This window comes from Monodelphis domestica, chromosome 6 (assembly GCF_027887165.1).
Source record: "Monodelphis domestica isolate mMonDom1 chromosome 6, mMonDom1.pri, whole genome shotgun sequence".
Classification (NCBI taxonomy): Eukaryota; Metazoa; Chordata; class Mammalia; order Didelphimorphia; family Didelphidae; genus Monodelphis; species Monodelphis domestica.
In genome coordinates this window covers 243,902,844-243,921,631 of record NC_077232.1, presented here as the reverse complement: position 1 = coordinate 243,921,631, position 18,788 = coordinate 243,902,844, and the positions used below count along the sequence as shown (strand labels likewise).

At 35.0% G+C, this 18,788-nt stretch overlaps 1 protein-coding gene across 1 annotated transcript in view; it reads right to left on the bottom strand.

Moving 5' to 3' along the window:
* The window catches only part of NDST4 (N-deacetylase and N-sulfotransferase 4), a 422,643-nt gene that overhangs the window by 167,857 nt on the left and 235,998 nt on the right, over window positions 1-18,788 (bottom strand). Inside the window, exons 5-6 of the mRNA XM_001362590.4 lie at window positions 7,787-7,972; window positions 4,104-4,232 (exon numbers count right to left, since the gene is read on the bottom strand). Coding sequence (XP_001362627.2) covers window positions 4,104-4,232; window positions 7,787-7,972 — 315 coding nt within the window. The remainder of the gene's footprint in view (window positions 1-4,103; window positions 4,233-7,786; window positions 7,973-18,788) is intronic.

The following is an 18,788-nucleotide window of genomic DNA, read 5'->3' as shown; positions in this document are numbered from 1 at the left end:
TTAATGTTTCTAGTTTGATCAATCACTTGACTACCTTGCTTCTGTTTCTCACTTATCATTTGTTTCACTGAAATGCTTTTCCTTTGTTTCTTTTAATCAGTAGCAAATGACTTTGATAGCTGCTAATTTGTAATATAATTTACAGTCTTTTACCTTTCCTTTTTTAATTATGAAAAATCAATTTATTAAATAATTGTTAGGTGCCAGACACCATTAGAAGCTCTATGAATACAAGGATAAAAGTAAAGTAGTCATTCAAGAAACTTAAATTCTAATGGGAACAACATGTACGTATTTAACTGCATACCCACTACATAAATATTAGGTACTGTAGAAAGAGCACACTAACTGCTCAGGACAAAGCAAAAATGTATGTTCAGTATACCCAAAGGGCACTAAAAGACTGTCTGCCCTTTGATCCAGTCATACAACTGCTGGGTTTTTACCGCAAAGAGATCATAAGGAAAAAGACGTAAAAATATTTACAACCATGCTCTTTGTGGTGGCAAAAAATTGGAAAATAAGGGGATGCCCTCCAATTGCAGAACGGCTGAACAAATTGTGGTGTATGTTGGTGATGGAATACTATTGTGCTCAAAGAAATAATAAACTGGAGGAATTCCATGGGAACTGGAATGACCTCCAGGAATTGATGCAGAGTGAAAGGAGCAGAACCAGGAGGACATTGTACACAGAGACGGATACACTGTGGTACAATCAAATGTAATAGTCTTCTCTACTAGCAGCAATGCAATGATCCAGGACAATTCTGAGGGACTTATGAGGAAGAACACTATCCACATTCAGAGCAAAAACTGTGACACCAGAAATGCATTAGAAAAACACATGATCGACCATGTAGTCCGATAGGGATAGGATTAGGGTTTTGGCATTAAAGGATCACTCTACTGCAAATATGAATAACATGGGAATAGGTTTTAAACAATGATACATGCATAACCCAGTGGAACTGCTTGTCTGATTCAGGAATGGGGAGGAAGGAACATGGGGTTGGAGGGATCATGAATAATATAACCATGGAAAAATATTCTAAATAAAAAAAGGAAAAAAAAAGAAAAGTATGTCATACATGCCTTATCCACATATTTAAATACTGAACATCACTGAAGCAAGCATGAATCCTTGGGACGCTTCATTAAAGACCTACTTTGATAGTGATCAGAAGTCTTAATGATTAACTTTTGAGGGTAGCCATTTTTCAGTTCTGAATCTATATAATCATATTATTATGTAGCCCACCTCTCCCCATCTTCAAATATAGGAATAGCATTACTATTACATAGGTAACCAATAGCTATTGCATTTTTCTTATCCGTCATTTTAGTAAGCCTGTCAAAAAAAGAAATTGAATTCATGTGACATGTGTTACTGATGAAGGCTTTCTGTGACTATTATATCTTTTCCTAGATGCTCAAACACTATCCTTTTAATAAGACATTGAAGAATTTTGTCAGAAACAAGTTTACCGGCATCTAGATTGTGAACTCCATTTTATTCTTAAAAAAAAAAAAATCACGATATGATATTTACCCTGCTCAGATACTGTGGCACCTCAATTTCTCCATTAAAAAAAAAATCATTCAATGCCTGTGGCTCAGCAATCAAATCTACCAGGCTGTTTTTTTTTAAGATAATAAGGATGTGTTTTATTTGAGTATGATGGCTTGAACTCAACCAAAGATAGTTAGTTGCTCTAAGATGTTACCTCCTTCATCTTGGATATCAACTGCCCATTAGCCATTTTTATTCTGTCCTTTCTGGCACAATGATTATTCTTCTTGGAAAGAAAAATAGAGTCAAAGTAAAAGGTAAGTAGCTCATATTTGGGTCATTAATGATCATTATTCTACCCATCATTCTATCAATCAACCCTTATTGGGAGATAGGGTATATAAATACAAAGAATCAAGCACACCTTGCTTTCAGGAATCTTAGATACTATCCACTGTGATTAGTGCTCCTATTTCTTTTTTATCTCTTTGTTCTTCAGTATAATTTGAAAATAAAAACTTATAGATCCAAAGTTATATATTGAGAAAAGGTCATTCACATACATTAATTGCCAAAGGTTACAGAGCAGAACTGTGTTTTTTTTTTAGCCCAGAGTTTTTGTTTCCCCATCTGACAGTACTGCCACTACATGACACCTTCCTTGTTATAGGATATAATGGTTTTCCAACCTTGAATTAATCTTTATACCTCATTATATTTCAGACTCACATTTAATTAGTTGACCTGTGGCCTCTTTGCTTCTTTTATTTTATTTTGAAGGAATTTTGGGGAAATTTCTTGTCACCACTTATTTCCTGGTGATTTATTTTTTCTCTCATGAAGTTGCATGCATTTGTCACCTAATTTAACTATCATTTAACCTCCTACCAAATTTCAAGCATTACAATTAATTAGATCTACTACCACTTTCATTTAATCTCCTCTGGTGTCTCAATACTGACAACATAGCTACAAATTTGATATTGGTATGATTTACTTTCTCTGAAATATGACAAACCTATTAAATGGAGTAATATTCCATACTGTGACACCTTGAAGGACATATTATTCCATAATGTGGGCATTCATTAGACACTAAAGACAGATCGATGTCTCTGAGATATCAGAAGTTTTAAGCTCTCTCTGGGAAATTCTAATAAGGTAAACTTCATTCAGGCAAAGTTGAAAACAGTCTTTAGTTAATTTTGCCTGAAATGAGTGGCTACTACTATAGTTTGCATATCTTTTTCAATATCTTTAAGTGTGTGATCAAACAGTTTGAAAAGGAGAGTATTTTATGAACTAAAAAAACAAACTCAAATTCTCTAAAAACATGTCAGAACAACATAAAACAAAGATAGAGTTAGAAGCAATCTTGGAATCTTCGTGTAGTTTAACCCTTTCATTTTACAAATGCAAAAACCAAATTGCAGATAGGTTAAGTGGTTTGGCAAAGGTCACACATGTAGGAAGTGTCATAGGTGGAATTATTGCTTGAGGTAAACTGAGAGGATTAGCAAACATTCTAGCATTCAAAGATAACTAAATTAGATATAGGATTTAATAATGAGAATTTTATTGGATGAGGCAGCTAAGGGGTATGATAAGTAGAGGAAAGGGTTCAAATGTGACCTCAGAAAATTATTAGCTATATATCTCTTAACAAGTCACAAGTCACACAATTCTGTTTGCCAATGTTTATGCATCTGTAAAATGAGCTGGAGAAAGAAATGGCAAACCACTGCAGACTCTTTACCAAGAAAACCCCAAATGGGATCAGGAAGAGTTGCACATGACTGAAATGCCTGAACAATAATTTTGTAGGGAATCATATACAGATAATCAGAAACAGAGACACATGCATACCTGAAGCCCTAAGTATAGGAACTAATCATTTCTTTTTCTGTTGGTATCAACTCTTGCTTATCTTGTCTGCAAATGTTATGTAGCCAGAACCCATATTTAAAGAAAGGGGTTCCCCTCTTCTTTGTAATGCTCTGGGCAAATTATTATGTTAGCAAATTTGTGAGGAAGAGAATGAAGGGCAAGATTGTATAAAGAAAACATTCAGTTAAAAAACTCATTCATGTCCAAAATAACTTTCATGGTGAGCCACTGGAATTTCAAGTCCTGGCATCATCAGCAACATCATCATCATCATCATCATCATCATCATCATCATCATCATCATCATCACCATCGCCATCACCATCATTATCATCACTACCATCATCGTTATCATCATCATCTTCATCATTATCACAATATTAACAATTACAGGTTTGAAATCAATATTTAATGTTTACATATCATTTTTCATGTAGTCATCTAACTTGGAATGAGCATGGCTTAATAAAATGAAACATCTGCATTGATTGAATAGAAACTCAGACAATGTGAAGCTATTGTATATTGAATTGTTCTATTCCTTAAGGAAAAGCAGAGCTCAGTACTTTTTTATGTGAGGAGGGTGTCTACAGCAAAGGCAATGTTTCCCACCCATATTGCTGGAACAGACTGACACTGATATGGAACTAAGTGAAGTTTGATTGGATGTTATTATTGGAAGCAAGCACAAGAGAAATACATACGGGATTCAGAAGGATAGTGAGAAAAAGTTCCCCTCCTTGGATACTTTTGTCCAATTCCTGGGGACCTCCTGGGTATTCCTTATAGAAAATTGTGTGGGTGAATAAGCCACATGTCTGTCGAGGGAGCACCTGAGGGAGAAGAAAAATATGGATCATTAATAGGATTTTGCTTGGGTCTGTCACCATTGCCCCATGTCTTCAGTGTCTGCATATTGAAACTTCACCGTGAGAATTTCTGGGCTGCTGCAGCTGTGGTGTTGTAAAAACAAGTTGATTTAAGGAATGATTATGCAGATGTTGGATAGCAGCAGATGCCAACTGCAGGGCAACAGTATGTAAAGTCTTCAATCATATTATTCTAACCAATTTCACACAGCAGCATGATTTTTACAGGATTATGGAGATGGAAAAAAACTCTTAACTTTAACAATCTTAATTTATTAAAAGATAGAGCTCTTTAGAAGTAGAATATTTTCACACTACTAAGCTATTAACCTCCTTATTTCTGAGATACATCCTTGAACTGTATTTAGTTTCAACTGTCCAAGAAAAACAAATCATTATTTCCTTCACTTTGGAATTAAATATGACTCCAGGAAGGATACACACACACACACACACACACACACACACACACACACACACACACACACGCACGACCTGAAATGATTGTTGATCTACGGTCAACATTTTGCATACATGGACATTAATAGGAGAAAAAGGAAAAAAAAAGATCCCCTTGCAAAGTCTGCAAACATTTGCTATCTCTGCAATAACAAAGCCATTCAATTTTGCTCTGCAGTTCTTTTAATTGCCAGAAGAATTTAATCCTTTTTATTTAATTTAAAGCAAAGTCAACCTTACAATAGAGTTTTCATAAGGCAGGATTTTGTAATGGTAATTTTACAGTCAGTCATATATTACATAGAAAACAAAAGACTTTCTGAACATTTATTGAAAGTGACTTGGGTAACTGCTCAGGGACCATTCCCTTATGCTACAGAAGTATATGTGTATCTTTTGTGAAATTATTCCAAGTATGTTTTTATGTAACTTGATTGTTATGGAGACACATGCTATTGTATCCTTTACTGAAGTCTACATTTAAATTCAAAGCCTCTTCTGTAATCCATTTACAATTTAGTAATTACTGTATTATCACCAACAAACATTTCTTGAATGGTTTAATACTTGTGGGCAATTATATTTGGTGTGGAACTTAACCTGAGGAAACAATTATAACTGAATGAATATATTCTTATAGTGATTAAGTAGCTTTTGTAAAATAATTTTAGAAAAAACATTTAAATAAAAAACATCTCTGGAAGCCAAGTATATCATTCACTAACTATTCAAATGTTCATTTCACATTTCTGTTCTATGTAAGGATTTGGTCATTTAAAACTTGGCTTCGTGAAATTATACCTGGAGTTATTACTATAGGTAACCCAGGATAAGCTGGTTAGATAAGCAGGCTCAGCTCTTATTTACAAGTTTAAGAAATGCAGGTGTAAAAAGAGGAGGAATGGAACTGTTTCATTTCTCTTCTGGAGAGTATATCCTTCTCAGACTTTGAAGAAAAAAAGAGGCATGAAATTTTATATTTCCCACATAGAGATGCATGTTTTCAGATTTTTTTTTTCAAGGAGAGAAAGAAAGGAAAAATATCACCTTTCTCCTTCTAGTTGTTTCTTTTTTTCCAACACTTGAGAGTGGGAGAAAATAGATGAGTGGGTTTTTCATTAGAAAAAAATAGGGAGTTCTCATTCAAATCCAAAGAAAGATACATACAAATGCCTTAGGAATTCATTTGTTTAAAGAAACATTGCATCCAGAGTACCATCTTCCAGCAGAGTAGTTGCTCAAGTTTGTTCATGGTTTACTTTTGAAAAAATAGAGGATTTTGAAAATAAAACCTCCAGTTATTATTTTTTTAAATTTAGGTGAACTGGACCCTATTTGCTTAAGTCTTATGAAATACCATGCTTTGCACCAAGGAGCCATGACCATGATTTCAACACATAATGGGCAGCATATTTGAACTAAAGGGTCAGTTCTGATGAAGCAATGGAACTCTTTGAGGTCTGGTTCTGTAGAAAGAAAAATAAAGAGGTGACAAAATTTCAGTAACATGGGGGCAGCTGGGTGGCTCAGTGGATTGAGAGCTAGTCCTAGAGACGGGAGTTTCTAGGTTCAAATCTGGCCTCAGACACTTCCCAGATGTGTGACCCTGGGCAAGTCACTTGACCCCCATTGCCTAGCCCTTACCACTCTTCTGCCTTGGAGCCAATATACAGTATTGACTCCAAGACGGAGGGTAAGGGTTAAAAAAAAAATCAGTAACATAACTATTAGAAATAAAAAGCAGTCTGCTACAAATTATTGGAATAATGCTGGCCAAGTTAAATTTGTCTTGATCATATGGCAAAAAAGGTAACTGGAGAAATTATCAAAAAATATTCTAGACATAGTATAGGGATTCATTTTCAGAGTTCCTTTAAAACATGTTTGTAAACATATTTGTATTTTTTTAATATTCAATGATTATTGTATTCCCAAACTTAAAATTTGAAAATACTGTTGGGAAATGAGCTATACCTTAGCCAATTTAATTGATCTGCGAATCAATTTTGCAAGCCTAAACAGAAAACATGCATATTCAGGATTTTCCTTGATCCTTTGAAAATACTTAGCTTAATGGAATTTCCAAGATAGACAATTATAATTCAAGATCCATGACATCAACGTTGAGTTATAAGGAATCATTTTAAAATGCACTCAGGTTTCTCATTCATAGACTAAGGAAGTACTAAACCATTTCAACAGCTTGTATGCTTTTTTTATTATCTACCCCCAAATACATGAAGATATTTCAAGATAAAGTATAGTATCAATAAGGAAATGATGCACTCCTTATAACAAGACATAGTGGGCAAATCACAAATTAGGCAATAACAAAGAACTGTTCTCTAGAAGGCATCAAATTCTTCATTTCCCTTACAAATTACTGTGGAACAGTAAGTGTGTTTCCTTTTCATTGATGATAACTCTGAAGACCTCATCAATATGCCAGGTCTCTAAAAATGGTCTGGGTAAGTTTGTAAGGAGTCCTCAACTGCTTTAAGAAGACAGAGTTTGTTTCTTGTACAAAGAGCACCCAGGAGATTTTGGAAAGGACCATTCAAGCTTCCTAGAAAACTGAGTTCATTAGGGGATGCTTAGAACTCCATGCCTAGACTTAAAGGGCTAAAGATGAGGAAAGTGAGGTCCAGAGAAGATAAGTCATACAGTTATTATTTTTCAGAGGTACAAATGGAACTCAAATACTCTGGCTTGAAATTAATCATTTTCCCCCCCGAGTACCAGATAACCTTCATGACACGAACAGTGAAGTGTACAACCTAAAACAAATCCTTTTTCCAACCCACATACTGGGGAAGAGTCTTGAGCTCCCAAGAATCTTCTGTGGTCCAGGTCTATGATGGATCCTTCTCAGTTAATGGTCTAAGGACCAATTTTAAATGAATAACCCTCTCTCTCTCTGCCTTAGGTTAGTCAGGGGAGTTTTTGGTTCCCCATGGAAGGATATCTTAAAGGCAATCACTGAGAGATAAAAGAATGGACATTTATCTCTTCAACAATTAAGAGACCAAAATCATTCTATGGGAATTGCATGCTCTCACCATGATGCCATTGTGGATGAAGCCCCGTCTATAGCGTGCAGGTTTAAGATGTGGATACTCTTCTGTGCTTGTAACCTGGATACCCCAGACTTTTTTCCAAGCTTCATAAAGCTGTATATGGACTGGGTAGACCCCTGAGTGGTGTGGGGCCACTGCATAGCCCAAGTTGATAGGAATTCCATGCTCCTAAAACAAATTCAAAGGGACATCCTTGAGCTTGGTTAAATACAATGATTTTCTGTGAGCTAAGAACAACAACATAATAATATTTACTTTAATAACGTTATCTTCAGTATTTATAAAACCCTTAATAATGAGGTGGGTAATTTGGTTATTACCTCTATTTTAAAGATAAGGAATCTGAGATTTTGAGATCTTGATCAAGTCAGCAAGCATTAATTAAATGCCTAATGTGTGTCAAACACTGTGGTAAATGCTGGAGATAGTCTAATCAAAAAAGGAGGGAGAAACAGTAGTGGTTCTTTTTTTTAACCCTTACCATCCACCTTAGAATCAATACTATGTATTGACTCTAAGGCAGAAGAGCAGTAAGGGCTAAGCAATGGGGGTTAAGTGACTTGTCCAGGGTCACAAAGTTAGGAAGTGTCTGAGGCCAAGTAATGGTTCTTAAGGAGCTCAAAGTTTAAAAAATAGATATTGGACTTAAGAGAAAGAATACTATTCACACCCTGAGAAAGAACTGTGGAAGTAGAAACACAGAAGAAAAACAACTGCTTAATCACATGGTTAAATGTGGATAATCACTCTTGCAAATATGAATAATATGGAAATAGGTCTTGATCAATGACACATGTAAATCCCAGTGGAATTGCTCATTGGGTACAGGAGGAGGGTGTGAGGAGGGAAGGGAAAGAATATGAATCATGTAACCATGAAAAATATTCTGAATTAATTAATTAAATCAAATTGTTCAATTAAAAATGAAAAAGACAACATAAAGTAAAAATTTTAAAGGATAAATTAGAGGTTGTATCAGATGGAATGCATTAGTAACAAGATAGGCAAAGGCTTAAGATAGAAGATGAGATGGGACTTGAAGGAAGTTAGGGTTGCAAGGAAGAGGCAGAGAATTCCAGGAAAGAGGGACTGCCAGTAAAAATACAATTAGAACATTTAATTCCTTCCATGAAGAACAACAAGTGGTCACTGTCATTGGATTTTCAGAGAATGTGAAGCTGTAAGAAGACAAAAAAGTTAGGTAAATTATTTTTTCATGGTGCTCCATCTAGTGAGTATCTGAATGTTTGATATCAAGTTTAGATCTGTGTCTCCTGAGTACAGATCTCATCTTCCTGTCATTTTGTCCCTAAAAGTAACTAACCTCAGCTATTCAATTAACTCTAATGGAAAACAAGTAGAGAGGAAGTCAAAGTATTTGGAACTTGAGGATGAAAAAATAAAAGAGAAGACAATTTTATGAGGTCCATGAAATGGATTTGGAGCTTTCAAATTTTTTGCTTCTCTTTCTATGACTTGCCTTAAATTGGATATCTGGCTTATAGAATTTTCTTATCAGAATGGGATTCATCAATTGAGGTAATAGATGACAGTACTCAGTCATCTCTGAAAGTTTATTGGATCAATAAATAGAAAACCAAACATGTTAACTTGACAATTGCCATTTCTATGTGCCATTATGCTCTATAAAGAACAGGAAGGGAATTCAAATTGATATAATATGCAAGCAGTATATGTCATTACATATGCACAGAATCTAAGTAAATGTACACTTATGCTCAGAAAATTGACTTTCAATATCTCACATGGCACCATTATTCCTCTTCCCTTGGAGTGTCCCTAATTCTATAGCCCAATTCACCTCTCTCTTACTAACTCTATGTGGTTTTTGACATCTATTATTGTAAATGGCTCTGTAGAGACTGAATGATGAAATCGATGCTATAAAATGAGTTTGATTCTCCCCTGTGCACTGAAGGAGATGTGCTTCTCTCCTTATAAAGGGAAAGTATATCACACTAAAACTTTGAAAGTTTATACACAAAGTAAACTGTAATAATTCCAGTAATGGTAGATTATTCAACAGTTACCAGAGAGGAATATTGGGTAATAGTTTCCCTACAATGGGCCATAACAAAAATCCACAAGAGTACTATGTTGAATCAATGATACAGAGGAACTGAGATCTAGATGCTGAGGGGACCGCCAGTGTTGGTCATCTCCATTGGCAATGCTCGAGTGTCTCCCAGAATACCTTTACCCTGTCTATTTGGTATCTAACTTCAGAGCTGTTCTCAAAATTGAAATATCTCGTTCTCTATCTATTGCCATATATGGAACCTCTAAAATACATATAAGAAGATTGTTCTTTTACTATATGCCAGAGATACTATATGACAGAGTCTCTACTGTCTGAAAATGGTGCCACAGGAGGAATTGGATAGGGAATTGCTTTTTTTCCTATTTTTAATAACTGTGTGTGTTATCTCAACCTGTTTAAATTGCTATGTGTGGTTATATATGACACATATGTATAGATATACATATATTCAAGTATATTTACGCACATTTCTATTGACCTTACTGCTCATCCTTCTAGGAATTCTTATCGCCCATCTTTCTGAGACTTTACATTGATATTCCTTGATGATGTTTGAAATTCCTAGCTTTCTTCAACACTATAAACATTTAAATACTCCTATCTAAGTGAAATATTTTCTGATTCTATCAAACAACTAGATTATACATTCTCTTTAGTTTTCTTCTATTTTTTGAAACTATAAAAAGCTTTATTTTATTAAATGGACACAAGAACAAAGATATGTAGAAATAAAGCAGACTCCTAAAGCTCCAGGTCTCTTTTCTTTATGGGATCTATTTTTAAACTCCCTTCTTCCCCAGTCCAATTTCTTTAAATTAAGCGCTCTCTGTATTGATATCACTGGTACTAAATGCTGTTAGTCTTTCTTTTTTCTATAAAAAACATTTACTTCAGTTCACATTCTTGGTTTAGGCAAAAAAAGACTGTATGAGCTTGTAGATTCTTCAGTGTATTATGTTAATCCTTTTAAATTTTTTTAAATTAATTTTTTTGTTTTAAGCTTATTTATTTAATTAACTAATTTAGAATATTTTCTATGGTTACATGATTCATATTCTTTCCCTCCCTCCTATTTTTTTCTCTCTCATATATTCCTATATTTAAACATGTTGTCTCCTTCAGCTATATTGCAAGTTTCTTAAGGGCAGGAATGTTTCACTTTTCACTTTTGTTTTTGCATCTTCAATAACCACTATAGTACCTGACACAAAAATAGGCTCTTAAAAATGTTCTATGACAGAGTATTTAGGGAATTAGTAACTCCTTCCACCAATGCAGGAGGGAAACAATTTTTATATTTACTAGTCTTAAGAGGTTGTCTGATTCAGAAATTAAATGACTTGCCCATTATGCCATAGCTGGTATGGGACAGAGTTGGGATTTGAATTCAAGTCTTTCTGATGCCAAAGTACAACTATGCCTTGTGACCTTTTGTTGATTTAAAAATCCTTTGGTTTTCTAATAACCCTCTATAGACTTTCCCTTCAAAAGGCTTGGTATGAATAGCTTTTATGATTTTAGGTATAAAAATTCAAATATTCCAAAAATAAGTACTAAAAAATTCTATGTCTTTTATACTGAAATTTTCCCCTGGATCTTTCCTTTTTAATCATCATTTTCTATTGTGCCTCAAATCAGAGGCCTAGTAAGTTCTGGAAGTATGAAACAGGTCTAGACATAAGGAGATATAAAACAGATTTGTGGAAGGAAGTGAAATATCAAGACTCTGTATCTTTTCAGGAAAAAAGACATTTCCCTTTTGACAGGTGATAAAGTGAATTGTGGAACCTCCATGAACAACCAGGTGGTTAAAAAAAAAGTAATTGATTTGGTGGAGGAAGGAAGAGGCAGTTAAAAAAAAAAGTTTTATTATATTTATTGATTCCTATGGCCTTAAGGCTTTGATGCACATAAGGTCATTTTATGACAGTGGCAACTAGTGCTCAATCACTGTGGTAAATCACACTAGATAATTATCACTTCTTTCATCTTGCAGCAATATAATAACATAAGGTGTAAAAGGGAGACTTTTGGTTACTTTTTTTCTTTTTTAACCCAGTTACCATGAGGGCTGGTTAAGAGTATTAGGACCCTTTAGCACCTGGCCACCACTAAAGATAGAATCTTTATCATTATTTGGAAAGTTCCATTGAAAGCTATGCAAAATATGAGCCTGGAAAAAAGTAATTGCTTTCTTAGCTTAGATGGATTGGGAAACAGACTCAGAGTATGAAAAGCAGATCATGAAGCTAAGACTTTGGGGAGAAGGAGACCACAAGAAAATACCCAGATGTGGCCCTAGTGTCTACGAAAGTCAAGCTCACCTCCTATTTCTGGCACATTTTGGCTCTTTGTCCCAAAGTAGGTGACTTTTTCTCTCATTACCCTCTCACAAAGTTCTAATCCCACCAACAGAAGAGCAGCTGCCAATCTGCACTGATAGAAAGACTTCCTAACCACCTTTCCCTTTTACCTCGAAATCTGGGAAAATGGGAAATTCACTACAATACATTCACAGCTGAGGAAGAAACAATGGATAGAGCATATGGATAATCACTATTTGTGTTTCATCTGATAGGACTAATGATAGGGTAGAGTAAAGGAGTCAGCAACCCAGTGACATGATATTGGTGAACTCCTCACTTAACCTTCCCTCTAAGCATTCAAGTGGAACTTGAGGGCAGAGATAATGCAATGGTGTCAACTGTTAAAAATGCCAAGAACTGTCTCTATTCATGATATTGAAAACAGTAGCTAATAAGAGCCAACTTCAGAATGAAATGCCTATGGAATAACTCATTCATTAGCAGGAAATGGGCAGACAAAACAGTCAGTACAATACAATACTAAGTGGAAAGAGAACTGGTTCAAGACCAACGGAGTTTTTATCATGATAATTGAATGTCTTGAAATAATTCTTTGTCTTAAGGAATATGCAATTCATGTGTCATGACATTGTCAGGGGTAGGTTGAAAGGCTGAGACAGGGAAACAATACCGGAACCTTGGAAATAAAGCTAAAAACATGATTAAAATGATTATTAAAAACCAAGTTCTTAAAAAATTAAGATTGCTTAATTTACATATCACAATTCAATACAAAATAATATAGTATACTTCCATTCAAAAGAGAAATGGAATATTCAGCAGGTATGTTTGCAAATTAAGAATAGCTAAAAAAAGAATCAGAATTGAGGAAGAGTACTATTCAATTACCAAATAATCTAATAGTGCATTCCAGTATTGAAACCTCTAAATTAAATATTAGTTTTTAAAATATTAGTCATCTTTAGTTACTCAATTTGGATTAGCACAAAAAGATAACTTATCATAGGATTTACAATTAATATAAACCTTAGATGTTATCTAATCCAAAGAAACAACTGAATAAACAAGCATTTATTAATCACTAACCATTTTTAAGCCAGGCATGGGGAATTGAAGGACAAAAGATAGCTCCCTCATTTTAGAGATAAAAACAAAACAAAAGGCAAAAACTAGATCTAGAGAGCCTCAGCATCTTGCTTAAGGGCACATAGGTAGAGCTGACATTTCAGTCTTGGTCCTCTCATGTTGAATCTAACAATTTCCACACTTAACCATACATAGCCATTCCCTGGAATTAAGTAGGAAGCTGATAAAGATAAGGGATAGTGCAGCACTCATGCACTAAATGTTACCCTAGTGGATTTAATATGATTCTTAAGAATGTAACTCTTGCCAAAGAGTAGTCATGGAACTGTGGAGAATAGAGTCTATTATCTATTTTGCCTTTTAAAGGAGTCTTAGATTCAGATAGTCAACTCCAAAAATGATCCTAGCACCATTGATTTTGCACTGTGTCATTTGAGGCTGAAATTGTCTTGTGTTTTCATAAGTGATAAAAGCAATGGAATACCTGACCCTGGAAATTGACTGGGTCACTCCTTCCACTTTTTGGACTCTAGCCTAGTAAATGGTGACAAATCTCAAGTGGGCTCTATGGTACAAATGAATTTTTCTTCTGAAAAAGAAATGGCACAGAGGTGGAGATGGTTTTGTATTGGTTGCCCTTCACAATCCTAAATAGAACTGTTTTGGGAGAAGGACCCACCCTCCATTCAAGATTCCTGACCTGTCAAATGCTAATGTGGGTGCTTTGTGCTAAAAGGGAATATTAGCCAAAGCATGAAAGCTTGGTTTGGATTCTGTCACTGGCTATGATTGGATCTGTCAATAGAATCTGAGTTGCAAAAGTACAAATTAGGAACTGTCTTTGCTCAGAAATGTGATTTAATTGATAGTCAGAGTCATCCTTTCCTCTTTGAAGATCTAACCAGCAGGGTTTCCTGGAGATTCTAGAATTAAATTTCTAAGCATAGCTTTCATTGATGCCCTTTTAACCACTGAAAGAGTCAAGTTGAATTCACTAGTAATGGGGTAATCCTGAGGGCTTCTTTTAGAGGAGATTGGTGTTGGATAATAGGAGAAGCTATTTGCAGGCATACAGACCCCCCCTACCCCCCAGATCCCTTAGTTTCTGTTTTTTTCCTTTGTTCAATTGTTTTCTACTACATGGTTTATAGGGCTCAGAAAAAAAGGAAAGAAGAAAAACCAAGCTACTTTGAAGCACAAAAGTTGAGACTCAGACCTAAAACCAAAGTGGAAACTAGCATTGATGAGTCAGAGCTTCTGGGATGAGTCAGGAATATAGCAGAAGAGGTTTCCAAATTGGTTTCCTAAGGTGGTTACCATTTTGGAAGGACTTTATATTAACTACTGAGATTGAGAGAATAATCTCCCTCCTCTCACAGCATCAATTTGTCATCACTTCATAAAAGCTTCTGATCCAAGAAAAAAGTTAACTTAAGATACTTAACTCATGTCCACAAACCTTTTAGCAAGGATGAATCAGGGAGGATAATAAGAAGAGGATTTCCACTTAGGAAAATGTTCAGAAACACTCTTCTTACTCTTATTGGTTTTATCTAATGAAGGTATAGCCTCAGGATAAAGTGACTGAAGAAAAAGAATTTTGGTTAAGTTACCCCTAATTTCTCAGAAACAGAATAGAAGGGTCATGATGAACTATACCTAGAGTAGGCATTTTTTTTCCAGTGTTTGCTATTGTATTCCTGTTACCTACCAGGCATAGTTCCTAGAGTATAGTAGGTGCCTACTGATGGATTGAGGTCATAATTTTAATATTTTAGAGCAATATTCCACTTTCTTTTCCCACAAGCCTACAACAGTATTGAATTGCTCCTGAAGGATCCACTTAGCAGCCTGGAAAGTCTAGAGTGCTAAGAGGGTGAAGAAGTTTAAGAGTTTGTAGGCAAGCAAATCAGTCCTCTGGGATTGACAGGAACTACTCTTCTGAAACTTTGAGGCTACTATCTTAATTTATAAATTCATAGATAATTTACAAAATTAATAGATAAATTAGCTAAGTGAAACAGCCCATTAGAGCCACTGTTCTATTTTAGAAACAAGGATATAGAAAGGAAGCAGAAGCTAGTATGTAAACAAAACCAAATTGAGATGACAGGAACTTTATGTCTCTAGTGGGTAGTTGTGGTCACTCAGTTGTGGTCACTCCCCTGAGACTGTTAGACAATATAATGGATTAAGTACTAAGCCTGAATTTAGGAAGACAAGTTCAAATAGCGTCTCCCTACCCTTACTATCTGTATGACCTTAAACAAGTCATTTAATTTCTATTTCAGATTTCTCACATATAAAATAGAGCATCTAGGTAGCACAATGGATAGAGAACAAGGTTGGGAGTCAGAATAACTCCTCTTCCTGAATTCAAATCTGGCCTCAGACACTTACTAGCTGTGTGACCTGGACAAGTCACTTTGTTCATCTCAGTTTCCTCCTCTGTAAAATGAGATGGAGAAGGAAATGGCCAACCACTCAAGTACGTTTGCCCAAAGAATCCCAAATAGGGACATGAAGAGTCAGACATGACTGAAAACAGCTGAAAAACAACAACAAAATAGGGAAACAGCACCTTCCTGAAAGCTATTGTAAGGATCAAATGAGGCAACATTTAAACAGCACTTAGCACAGTCTAATAAATACTTCCTTCTTTCCTTTTTTATGTGGTTAATCAATTAAATGGCAGATTATTTTTTTTCATAGATGGCAATGAGCTTTGTGTGGGGCACTAGTGATACACTAGCACCTATCATCCTCTTCTCTCCTCTGACATTGCCACCCCTCTCACCCTTACTAAAGGCATAGTTTTGTGGCAAGTAAATGCAGTCAAGGTACAGGCTTAGAGCAAGTTCAGTTTATTAACAGTAACTCATATAATTGTTAACAAAGTGGGATATTCTGACAATCTCATCAAAGTCATTGGCTCCCAGAGAAGGAGGAGACCCTCTTTATTAGTGCACAACCAAGAATGGGTCTTAGTGACCACAAAGACAGAGAAAAGATGGTAGATTGTATGATTGGGAGCAGCAACATTACAACTGGCTATACTGAGAATGGTGGGCTGGCATTCTGGTAAGGCTAATCATACACTAACAATTAAGAAATGTTAATTGTTTTATGGGGTTTATCTGTATTTCATAGTCTTTGCTAGAGGATCAGAACTAACAGATTTGCTGTCTTTTTGGAAGAGAGAATACTTCCCTTAACTATAAAAAAACCAGGAAAGCACAGTAAATATCTTTTAGGGTAATAATTCTGTGGGGCTTAACAAATATAGCCATGGAGTATCCTATGAGATACTGGCATGAAATATAACAACCTTTAAAAAGAAAACTAAACTAAAACTTAAAATTAGCTGAGCTAGCCTCCCCAACTCAAATTAAACTAGGTGGCTACAGATCCAATTGTGAAATTAATACAGCACAAAATCACAAACATTGTAAAATCAATATAGTAGAAATCAGAGGCAATATAAATTTTTATTTTTCTCACTTAGACATATCAGTTGTCAAATACTTATAGATTTCATGTCTCTTGAGTAGTACTACTATTTAATGTTTTTGGGAAATTTTCATCCTCAAGCTTTACAGTATATAGTACCCAACCCACAGCAAGCACTTAGTGAATGTCTGCTGATTGGTTGCTGTTTTCTGCCTTTTCATTTTAGGGTTGGACCACAATAAAGATTACAGTCACCTTGAAAACTTTGCACTTATTTTTATATTGATGAAAACGAAAGAAATTCCAAAAAAAAAAACCCCAACCCAAAACACAAGTGGCTTGAGTTATGTTGCTTCCTCTCCAAACAAGATTACTTCAAAAATCTGTTTTTTCCTCTCTAAAGACCTAATCTTTCAGTCTCCTGAATTGCAACCTTACTATCAGCTAAGAATGATGGCAATTCCTCAATATATTACTTCATGAAAATTATCTCCTTATATGAATGTATACAGTAGGCACATTCTAAATGCACACTGTAAAATACATGCCACTGTCTATTATCAGAAACAGAGCTTTGCAATAGCTTGATAAGTATTTTTATATGTTAAATTTATTCTTTTCTCCCTTTCAAGTGGAAGAGTGCCAACAGTTCCTTTGGCAGAGTCAAGCTAGAAGACACATCAATTACAGACACTTTGAATGCTTTTCTGAACTTTTTTTGATCTTGTCAGAGGATGACAGCTGGAGCTGGATTCTACACATTTATCACCTTACAAAATTAGAAAATTTGCATAAGCTATTACCTTCCTTTAGCAATGAATATTTTTCCTAATATTATTGTTGAGGCAGACTAAGATTTCCCCTAGGAGACTTTTTTCCCTTTGTGTTTGTTAGTTAGCTTAAATCATTTTTTAAAATAAAAAATTCATTTATTTGGTATATGTGTCTGTTATCTCCCTGGTTTTCAATTCTCCCAAGACATTCTTTAAAATGAGACGTTATATTTTATCCGTTCAAGGGTTGCAATGATTTGTTTAAGATTAAGTCTAAATTACATTTTTGCACCAATTTTACCAATTTTAAAAATTAATTCTTCCAAAGTCTCAATGTCTAAGTTTTAGCATAAAGTCCATTCAAATGTTTCTAAAACATATCTAACATTTTTGGTGAAAAAAAAAGTAAATATATTACATCTTTACCTCCTTAGAACTCCAAAATCAGGGGTTAGGCTTCTTAATGCTTTGACCTGGGATAAGGCTTATACCAGCAACCCAAATACTAAAAGAGAATGGGAGGAAAGGGAATCCAAGAAGGTCAAGCAATTGGATAAAAGGATTTCTCTTAAAATGTTTTCTATTTCATCTGAAAAACTGAAAACTTACTGACTTGCTTGTGCTTTTCTAGTAAAATATTAATCATAGGATCATAGATTTAGAGCTTGAAGGAATCTCTTAGGCCATTTCATCCACCTTTGTTATCAGATGAAGCTTAGAGAGGTTATATGGCTTGAGAGCTGTCAAAATAACAAATCTCTGAACTAATATTTGAATCAACTGCCTTTCAATCATCTCAAGCTGGATGTCTAGTAGACATCTTAAATTCAATATATCCCATTCTGAACTCATTATTGTCCTCCTTGCCTATCTCCTCTATTATTTTAGAGGGCAATACTTCTTCATCTTTCTAGTCAAATAGGTTTACAGCCTAGGATTCTTCCTGGACTGTTCACTATCTCTCAGCTCTCATATCCAATCTATTGCCAAGGCCTGTTGATTTTGCCTTTGTAATATGTTTTGTATATATCATCTTCTGTCCTCTGACATGGCCACCACTCTAGTAATGGCCTGGATTATTGTAATAACCTGCCACTAGTCTTTCTCCATTCCAATCGATTTTCTTAAGAGCAGGTCAAAGTAACTTGAAATGGCATGGAATGAAGGAGATTAGTACAGAAGAAGTCAAATAATACACTAATCTTGATTTTTGATGAAAAGTTAGTCAGATGGCTACAAATTTCAAAGTTAAAAAGGGATTAATCAGGTCATTATTAACCACACCT